This window comes from Buceros rhinoceros, unplaced genomic scaffold (assembly GCF_000710305.1).
Source record: "Buceros rhinoceros silvestris isolate BGI_N320 unplaced genomic scaffold, ASM71030v1 scaffold12491, whole genome shotgun sequence".
Classification (NCBI taxonomy): domain Eukaryota; kingdom Metazoa; phylum Chordata; class Aves; order Bucerotiformes; family Bucerotidae; genus Buceros; species Buceros rhinoceros.
In genome coordinates, this window is record NW_010394905.1 from 150554 (window position 1) to 160581 (window position 10028).

The following is a 10028-nucleotide window of genomic DNA, read 5'->3' on the forward strand; positions in this document are numbered from 1 at the left end:
CAGGAAGGAACGTTTAAGTTCTGCGCCTTTCTCAACAGACCCCGCAAAGAGGGAGCATGAGGGTGCGCGTGTATGTGCTGGTGTCTGGGTGCAGGGAGAAAAGGAGGGTGGGGAAGGTGAGCAAGGAATGAAATTTCATATAAGGTTTCCCGCATAAACCAACCCTTTTTTTTTTCCATATCCATGAAGGAGAAAAAGGAATTGATAAATGTTTTTCCCAGAATAACAGTCAAACTATGCTGTAAAAAATACCACTGGACTATGCTTAAACAACAACACATCCACCTACTGCCACAGAAGAATAAAAAGGAGAAAAGCAGATTCTCTCTCAAGAAATACTTTTAATTATATAGAATATTAGTAAGCACTAGGTGCAAATTCACTTTTTCTGAAGGCAGAATATTTGCTCTTAAAAAGTAGTTTGAAGTGCTCTCTGGTGGGAAATTACAGCATTTAAAGGAATAAATTCCATCTGAAGTCCCAACTTTCCTTTCAGACTCAACAATTTGAAGAGGAAAATTTGAGACTCTCCATTTGGGACGAGTCAGTGATATCTGCAACGCTATCAACACGCTAACAACACGAATACTTTCATTTTTCAGCCTGTCAATGTTGCATCTCCTGCGTCTGGGATGTTGGGTAAGAGCATGTGGAGGTATTTTATCTGGAAGCTTGCTAAACCTTCTGTATTTTTTTTGTTTCAGTTTGCCTCGATAACACTTTTGGCCATGACTGTAGCTTGAGCTGTGAGAATTGTCAGAATGGAGGTGGGTGTGACAGTGAACGTGCTGGCTGTGTTTGCACACCTGGGTGGACCGGCATTATCTGTAATGAAAGTGAGTACAGGCTGTTTGAAATGGGGGTCTTTGTCCTAGCGCTGTGACGCTGCTCCCTACGGAGCACAGCTGCCTCAGAGGCGGATCAACATTCTGTTGTCGTGGGGCACATTAAATAGAAATCGTACAGGATGCTACGGTATGCAATACAAACCCTCGAGGGGCGAGCTCCCTGCCCTCCAGTGCAGAACAGTACTCCCCGCCAAGGGTTTGGGTTGGTGCTCATTCCTGTTCACTCTGCTGCTGAAAAGTGCCAAGGTTTGCCGGTGCGCTTTGCTGCACAGCTTGCCTCGCTGACTGTCAGAAGCCTGTCCTGGCAGGTGGTGTGACAATCTGGGTGGACACAGATGCTAACCTTGATTTTTCCTTTATAGCATCCCAAGACATTGCCTTTTTTTTTTTTTCTCCTCGTGTTGGTAAACTTAAGCCTCTTTTTTTTTTCCTGTTAATCATTCTTTTTATTATTAACAATTTTCTTTGGATGGTTAATTTTTAATATTGAAAATTGTATTCATCAAGGTTCTCTTGCCAAGTCAGCCAGTGCCCTTCATAACAGCTCTCTACTCTTCTTATTCCTGCCTCCTGGCAGAAGGTCTTTCTGGTTCAGATGTGGCAAAACCCAACTAGAAAGTCAGAGTGGTGATTTCTAGAGGTACCATGTGCCATTCTTCATCAGCAGTTCAACAAAACTTGTGTGGCTTGTCTGAGACTTGCAGAGCAGCCTCTCTGTGTGTTTGAGACGGGTCCCTCTGTTTCATGGTGTACGGCATGATGGCCCATCACACTCAAAGTCTGTGCTGTTACTGAGGAGTCAAATAGGTGATGAGGAATTGATGCTTAGCATCGGTAGATGGCAGTCTTCAGGTTAATCACCATCTAGGCTGTTCAGGAGGCATCATCACAGGGACAGAAATACAGAAGAAACAGCAAATGATTGAACCCAACAGTCTTCCCGTAGTTATTCTGGGAGACTGATCATTTGGTTTGTAAACACTGGAGAGAGCTGCAAGCATAGGAGTGAAGAGGATTAAAACAATAATTTCTAGTCTACCTAAGACAGTTGAAGCTATCAAGTCATGTAGGATGTTCTTCTATTCATGGTGCTGTAGTGGTTAAAATTTCAAGACAGGATACAAATTCTTTAGTTGACTTCATAAATAGTAATAACATTTCTCCTCTATATTTACGGTAGATATCCATGCATGTAATGTGCTGGAATTCGCCTCTGGAATTTAAAGAACTGTAATGGGACTGTGTTACTGAGCCAAACCGGCAGTCCAGTGAAGTGGGCATTGACAGTGATAAATGCAATATATAATCTGTATGAATTAGCCATATGTGATTGCTTTCTCTCTTTTCTCTTGCTTAATATACAGCACGGTTCATGGGTTTAGCGGAATCTAAACAGTTGAGAAAACTGGAACTGAATTTCTGCAAGAATCGCAGAATGGTTTGGGTTGGAAGGGACGTTTAAAGATGATCTAGTCCAACCCTCCTGCCACGGGCAAGGTCATCTTTCACAATAATGCACCAGAGAAGCCAAATAGAAATTGATGTGAAATGTCACATTTCTTAATGTACACTGATAAAATGTCACTTAAGTCAGATGACTCCAGCAACTGTATTTGTTCAACTAGCTCAAGCTGCAGATGGTGGAACAAGGCTTCATTTCACAGTTGGTTTTGTGCTGGAGCAATGAGGGTTTGGGGAAGAACCCCATGCTGTCTTGGATCCATTATGTGAGGATGATCTCAGGAATTAAAGACACAATGTTAGAAAAACACACTGTTATTTTTTATAATAGTATTTGGGAGGAAAAAAAAAGTTTAAAAGTTTTCTCCAAATACACGTGGTCTGATTTTTAAGCTTTGTATTTTATAGGCAATGTTTTCTGAGCCTCATGTGTTGTGTGGAGGGGAGCATATGCAGGGGAATATGCAGCTACATCACATAGCGTGGTTAATTCAGGTGTAAGATTATCCAGTAAATATTAGAGGGATGTGTATATAAAAAGAACATGAGTTTGTTTAGAGCCTGCTTGACTAAAGGGTTTCTTTTCTCACTCCGTTTGGATGACAAGGGTCTTATTTTGCTTCATTCGTAGCAGAAGGAAAGGATTTCTTAGCCCACTCATCCTCCCTGCTCTCTCCACAGCTTGCTCCCCCGGGACATACGGCAGAGGCTGTGCCAGCATTTGCAAGTGCCAGAACGGAGGCTTCTGTGACCCTGTCACAGGGCAGTGCCGCTGCCCGCCCGGCGTGCACGGCAAGCTCTGTGAAGATGGTACGGCTCCCCTTGCCTTCCTGGCTATGGTGTGTGGAACCTCACCACCTGTTCCCCCTTGTTTCTGTCGAGCTGTAATTGTGCGTGGTAAATCTTGGGGGCCCCAGTGAGAACAGTCTCCATTGTGCGAGACGTACTGTAACCCCGCGGCTTGTCCTGTGGTGGTTTTTGTTTAAATAACAGGCGAGACAAAGGGTGAGAGAGAGCAAGTGCCTTGTAAGGATGGGCTGTGCAGAGCCCCACGCCAGTGGCAAAGTCAGCGTGGTCTTTTCTATAGCGCCAGCTCAGAGAGAGCTGGATTGGTGTTCGCGTTTTAGTGCTGAAGAGCTGATGCCCTGTTGTGTTTGTGCGCTCCAAAGGTTGCCCGAAGGGATTCTTTGGGAAGAACTGTAACAAACGGTGCAACTGCGCCAACAACGGCCATTGCCACCGCCTCTATGGAGCCTGCCTGTGCGACCCTGGGCTCTACGGACGATTCTGCCATCTTAGTAAGTCCCCGTAATTTTTTGGATCTGTTTATTTAACACATTCCTAATGTCTTAAAAAGATTCCACATCGCGTATAAGATGAGCAAAGCTTTGGGTTCTGCCATGAGCTGGGAGCAGTGGGAGGATACAACTTTTGACGTGTGTTGGGAAGCCCCAGAAACTTCATTAATCTTTTCCTCTAGCAATTAATCTTTGCCATAAGGACTGAGATTTACTGTTGCACCAAGGTGAGGGCTCTGGGTAGGGTTGGGTTGGGACGGGCAGGTTAGCTTCGGGGTTGTTGGCCAGGTTAAAGTCTGCTCATGTTGCTAGTTATGATACGGCTAGAGCGAGGAGCAGGGCTGGCTGGGGCAGGATGAGGGTGAAATGTTAAATGGGGATAAAAAGAATCAAAACAAAAATGTTGCAAAATAGATGGTCAAGTTTCTTTGCACTCACAGGTTTTGTTGGCAAAATCTAAGCAAGATTAAAGAGTTGTGCGTTGTCTTTATTTTTTCATTAAAGCTTTTGGCTTGGAGTATATCGAGATAATTTTTCATTCAGAAACTTAAGTTTCCTCTGAAACATTTCTGGTTCTTGCATTCACCACATACAGCATGAAATGGAATGAATTACTTCATGAAGGAATCTTGTAAACTATACTTTACCCACCCACACATTAATAGGCACTGTCATAGGACTGCGGATGTATTTGCTGGAAGTCAAATGAATCGTTTGCTTTTTGCAGCAGTTGCATTCCGCAGCAGCACACAGTTTCAAATAACTCCTGCATAATTACAGAGCTAACAATGCCTTTTCATCTGGCTGCAGCCTGTCCCAGGTGGGCCTTCGGAGCTGGCTGCTCAGAGGAATGTCAGTGTGTGAAAGAGCACACACTGGGATGCAGCACGAGGAACGGAACTTGCGCCTGCAAGCCTGGGTACCACGGCAAAAAGTGTCAGAAAGGTATAACAGAAAGCCAGATTCCTTCTGTCCCCTTATTCCTCTCCTAGCGTTATTTCTCACTCTTCCTCCCATCTGCTTTCTTCGGCTGCTGCTACTAATATATTCATATTCTACTGATTATTTGGTGTGTGGTTTCCCACACAGCGCACACCAGGAGTGCCTGCTGTCATAGGGCTTGCGGGGACACCAAGGGGAATACAGCTCAAGAAGGCAGGAGTTTCAGCCTGATCAACTGACAACAGAAACCTAGAAACCAAATTCTAATGCAGCCGTGATAATGGAGGTTCTGAGAGTTTTCCCTTTCGTTCTTCCCTTTTTCCGCACTGATAGTAGATCAGTGGCAAACCCCGTGTTTTGTGGTAGCGGGATCATTTGTAAACAGTTTCAGTGATGCTATTTTTCCTTCAGATTTGCAGCTCTTTGAATTCAACTTACTCTTTGTAATTTTCGGGGGTAGTTCAAAGAGAATTGTATTCCACATTCATGTTTGCCTGTCTCAGTAGCCCTCTCCAGACAGTAATGGAGTAACGCAATAAAGATTCTCCCTTCAGATTCCTCTCCGGGCAGGCAGGAGCATGTCGGATTTATGACACTAGTTCTGCAGGTTTTGGTGGAGAATAATAGTGACAGTGTTTAATACCTCCAGCGTTCTTGGTGGCATGCGCTGTTCTGGGGAAGAGCATCCCTCGCCCAGCCCTGGCTTTGTACCAAGGCAGAGAGCAGCAGAAGGCAGAGGCAGATAAGAGCAGCAGTTCTGTAATGGCTGTAATTGAATATCTCCTGAAGTATTCTGCCACTGTGTTCCTGGGTTGTAGTTAAGCTGTAACCTCTTTGAAATGTCCATGCAAGTGTTTAATAAGTATTTGCACTTTGTTATCAGCATGTCTAAAATGTACATTATAGTAGATTTTCAGCAAATTTTTGTGAAATTATTTTCTGACTGCTGTTCCATTTTCTTAAATCCTCCTTTTTTCTTATACGTGTTCTGCACCTACTTGCATTTTCCAGAGTGCACGCCTGGCTTTTATGGGGCTGGTTGCAAACTGAGGTGCAACTGTCCTACTGATGTTCTGTGTGATCATGAGACGGGAGTCTGCAAGCATCCGTGTCCACTGGGGTTTCACGGAGAAAAATGCCATTTATGTAGGTACTCACTGCGTGTTTCCCTGGGAGGTATGCTGTGGGTGGGAAAGCTTACTCAGGACACTCACATTCAGATAGAGAAGCTGCAAATAAAAGGTACTTTTGTTGTTGATACGGGTTGGCAGTTCCCCACTGAAGCCAAACTGATGTTTGGAACCTGGTGATGGCAGTGTCACTTTGCTTGCAAAGGATGAGGCAGAAGGCTGAGGCTAAAGTTACTAAAAGTAACATTTCATCCAGATAACTGTAGTTCCTTTTAAAGCTTCAGGCACAGATTTTCTAGAGCTCTGTTGCAGTTAATTACAGACCACTGGTCGCTGAGAGACTGATGCTCACATACATAGATCACTTGGCACCAGCACAGCTCCATGTAAAATTGCTGCTGGTGCCTCCTAATATCTTCAAAATGCTTCATTATACTTGAAGTGGTTTTGGGTTTCTCTTGACCAGCTTGTCAGCCCGGGAGCTTTGGGGTGAACTGCCAGCAGAGGTGCAGCTGTGGAGAAGCACCGTGCAATCCGGAGACGGGGCGGTGTATTTGCCCAGCTGGGAAGACTGGTGCTATGTGTGAGCAAGGTGGGTTCGATGTTGGGCTGGGGTAGTGAGTGTCTTGCTGTGGAAGACATGAGAAGAGGTGGGATTATTCTGTTTCCCACCAAAACTTCTGCAATCCAATAGGCTTCATTAGCACGATGGGTAAAAGAGAAGTCTTGGTGCAGAACACCTGATTCCAGCATGTGGGATCAGTTGTAAAGGAGGGAGCGTGATTCAGTCACCCTGACCTGTCTCTACTCCAATTAATAGTAGTGATTTGTGTGCTAGGCTGGGTCTGTACAAAGTGGGCAGCGATACCAGGGCATTGTAGCAGCTCTGAGTCCCAGGGCAGAGCTTGGACTGCACTGCCTTGTGCACACAGAGTGTCTCAGGACTGCTGAATGGCCTTGTCCAAAGATGGCCCTTGTGGAACCAGCAAGTGAAGGACCCGGCGTAAAGGAAGGAATTAAAAAGAGCATTGTTGTGGGTAATTAAGTAAAAGGGATGAAAAAAGTCTGCCAAGGGGCCATGGGATGCCCCTTTTCTACTTGCAGATCTCTGGCCATTGCATGCCTGAGGAGCATGTGCTCTGCATGGACCTGGGTTGTGGCTCCGCACTCCACGGAGCAGGAACCAGGTGAAGGAGCTAAATGGAGACCTGGCCTCCACCTTGCATTCTTCTGGCCTGGATATAGCAGCAAACCTTCCCTCTTGTGAGTTTTCTTTACTGGGTGCAGTAATTCATTTTTCACATATGTCCAAATGCTCCCAACATTACTGTGTCAGAAACCAAACAAAAAGAACAGGTGTAGTGTGATGGAAATCAGAAGAGAGCCTTTGGGTCTGTCTTTAGATGTATTCTCATGTGCTACAGTACAAAGGTGTGTTGGCTCTTACAGGAGGTTTACTGTCACAGTGCTGCAGATCGAGAGAGATAGTATAACAATTCTTTTTCCAGCTTAGTTTTACCATTATTTTTAAATTCTTCAAGGTAACAGCGGAAATCTGTAACTGCCTTGAAACAGAAAATGGCACTTGGGCCATCTCCTGTGTTTTTCTTCCTAGATTGCCCGGCAGGCCGATGGGGACCAGACTGCCAGTCCTCCTGTGAGCCCTGTGCCAACGGGGGCCAGTGCAACAGAGAAACTGGAGCCTGTGACTGTCCCCCTGGCTACACCGGGGCATCCTGCTCTGCGTGTAAGTCCTCTCATCAGTCTTTCCTGTGAAAGGAAGTCAGGTGGATTTCTGCCTTCTTGCTGGTTTGTGAGGTGCTTGTTACGTTAGACACGCTGATCCGAGATAAAGTACCCTTTGGCTTCAGGAATTCCCCAGGCTGGATTTGACATAATTTACCGGGGGGAGATTACAGATAAGAGCAGGTGACCAGCTAAACTGCATCCAAACTCAGTGTTATCATTAGACCTTATGTATGGCAATATGTACTTAGAAACACACTGTTTAACAGCTGCAACATTGGCACTGTAATCCTGGTCGCTTGGCAAGAGCTGCCGACTGGGTGGCCCCTATGACATCACTCCCAGTTACGTTTGCAGCAATACTCCTTGATGTAGCTAACTCAGGGTTAAGTAGCAGTGAGGATGAAGGAGTAGTATCAGTGCAGATACACCAGAGACCATGGGAAGATGCTCAAGCAACTGGTCTGTGCTCCTTGCCCAGCTTCTGGGTATCAAAGGCTGCTTGGGTGTGGCTGTCATGCTGGCGTAGACAGGCTGTCAGTGACAGCACTGCTTCAGGTAACACCTCAGTGGTGGCATAGTTTTTCTCCTTGTTAGTCTCAAAATCACTTTTGATGAAGGTTTGCTCAGCACTCTTTTTTCTTCCTCCACTGATTGATCCTGATGTGCAGGAGAAGTACCTGGAAGTCACTCAAGCTATTCCCACTTTATGGGACTCGGCCCTAGACACCTAGAATACAAATTACAGATGTTCCTCTCATTTTTCTGGTTGGATTTCTAGATTCAGCTAATGCACCTTTTCGGGCTCAAGCTGTTGCTGTCTGGTTTGAAAAGATCAGGCTGTGCCTGAGTTATTACCTAGGTGAAACTGCAGTCTGCTCATCTGTTTTCAGCCTGCCCCAATGGTTCCTATGGACAAAACTGCCTGCTGTTATGCAGCTGTAGCAGCACTGCTCACTGTCACCACGTCACCGGAGAGTGCATGTGTCCCCCGGGCTGGACTGGCCACGACTGCAAACACCGTAAGTCAAATGTGTATTCGCTCCACAGGGCGCACAGCATCTCCGGGGAACTTAACAGCAGCTGGAGGAACCAGCTCTGTTTGTTCTTAGACTATTACGGGTTTTTTTAATATATTTTTGCTAATCTTATTGCTTCTGAAATTGTGTGTTTATGGGTTTGCACAGCCTGGGTGGTTATAATCCTTAATTATCTAGGTTCAAAGTATTGAAATAGATGGCTGATGAAGCGCAAAATATTGATGCGAGCTCTTATTTCAACACTACGGATCCCTTTGCCCAATACCATCTGTCCTGTCAGCGTTTTGACTGACAGACAGTTTTGGTTTTCATTTTCAGCACAGATTAGTTTCAAGATTAATTCTCCATTTTTCATTTTGTTTAGGGGAGATTTATTCAACAAGTGAGTGGCATGTACAGTCATGTGTCTTAAGGTCACTTCTTAACTTGTGAATATAAATGCTGGGAGAAATTGTGTTCTCTGGAAGAGCAGAGCATCCTTCTGTTGATTTTAGCATCGCTCCCCATATTGATGGCCATGTAAGAGTGCAGATTTGCCCTTTTTGGATAGCACCAGATAAATGTTAAGCCATCCTGCTTGATTCTTTCCTTTCCCTGTTTTGTGTCTTTTCTGCTTGAATCGTTATGATCCCTCTTGCAAAAAGCCAACAGAATACAAGCCTCTTTCCAAACTTGGTGGTTTTAAACGCACAAAATGGTATAAATTAATTGCTGCTGTCGACAGCAGTAAGTTTTGGACCTGGCTTCTCAGGCTTAGTACTGAAAGGAACTCTGGGAAAATCTGGAATTTTCAGCAATAGGGTATCTTAAAAATCAAACCGGTTGGTAATGCGTGGAGCCAGTTAGCTGTCCATACCTCCCCGGCTGCCTCAAGAATTAAGGGACCATGACAAAGAAAAGATTTTATTCCTGTTCAGGGAAAGATCTGACAACTGTTGTTCTTGCAGAGGTGTCTCAGTAAGGCACCTCTTCCAACTATCCCAGACCGGGCATCAAAGAGATGCCCAACACCAGAACCAGGTTTCTGTTGCCCTAATTGGCACTGTCATCGTTGTCCTTACGAGGAAGGTTGGACTTGATCTCAAAGGTCTCTTCCAACCAAAATGATGCTGTGGTACGTTGTCGTAATCGTGTCGACATTTTTAGAATGAAAGCAGTAAGTTGCTTTAACCAAGATTGTGAGGTTTGTCCGTGTCCATGTTGCCTTTCCCAGTATTTTGAGGAGAATATGGAGGTTGCTCACAAATCTGTCATGTTTTACCCACCAGCTATTCTAATTAATGCAGATTTTTGTTAAGCAAGTCAATAGCTGACGTTTTATTTCCATGAAAGTATGCATTTGTGACTGTGGATTGTTTGCTATGGATTGACTATGAATTATTAGTTTTATGTGGATGGCATAATATCTGCCTGCAGACCCCTACTTTTAGCTGAAATAAATCAGCAAAAATTGTATTTATTTCCATTGATTTGTGCCCCGTGCTGCAGCTGAAAATCTAGTCCAGAGCGCCTGTATCTTTAGGAGCCGTTTTTCATTGTCGCGGTTTGAGAAGGGGGGCATTT

At 44.8% G+C, this 10028-nt stretch overlaps 1 protein-coding gene across 1 annotated transcript in view; it reads left to right on the forward strand.

Annotated features, from left to right (window-relative positions):
* The window catches only part of LOC104501554 (multiple epidermal growth factor-like domains protein 6), a gene marked incomplete at its 3' end in the record, with an annotated part of 146596 nt that extends 139170 nt beyond the window's left edge, over positions 1–7426 (forward strand). The window contains exons 15-21 of the mRNA XM_010145379.1: positions 705–836; positions 2991–3119; positions 3479–3607; positions 4418–4552; positions 5561–5695; positions 6146–6271; positions 7295–7426. Of these exons, the coding sequence (XP_010143681.1) occupies positions 705–836; positions 2991–3119; positions 3479–3607; positions 4418–4552; positions 5561–5695; positions 6146–6271; positions 7295–7426 (918 nt within the window). The remainder of the gene's footprint in view (positions 1–704; positions 837–2990; positions 3120–3478; positions 3608–4417; positions 4553–5560; positions 5696–6145; positions 6272–7294) is intronic.
* Between the last annotated feature and the right edge of the window lie 2602 nt (positions 7427–10028).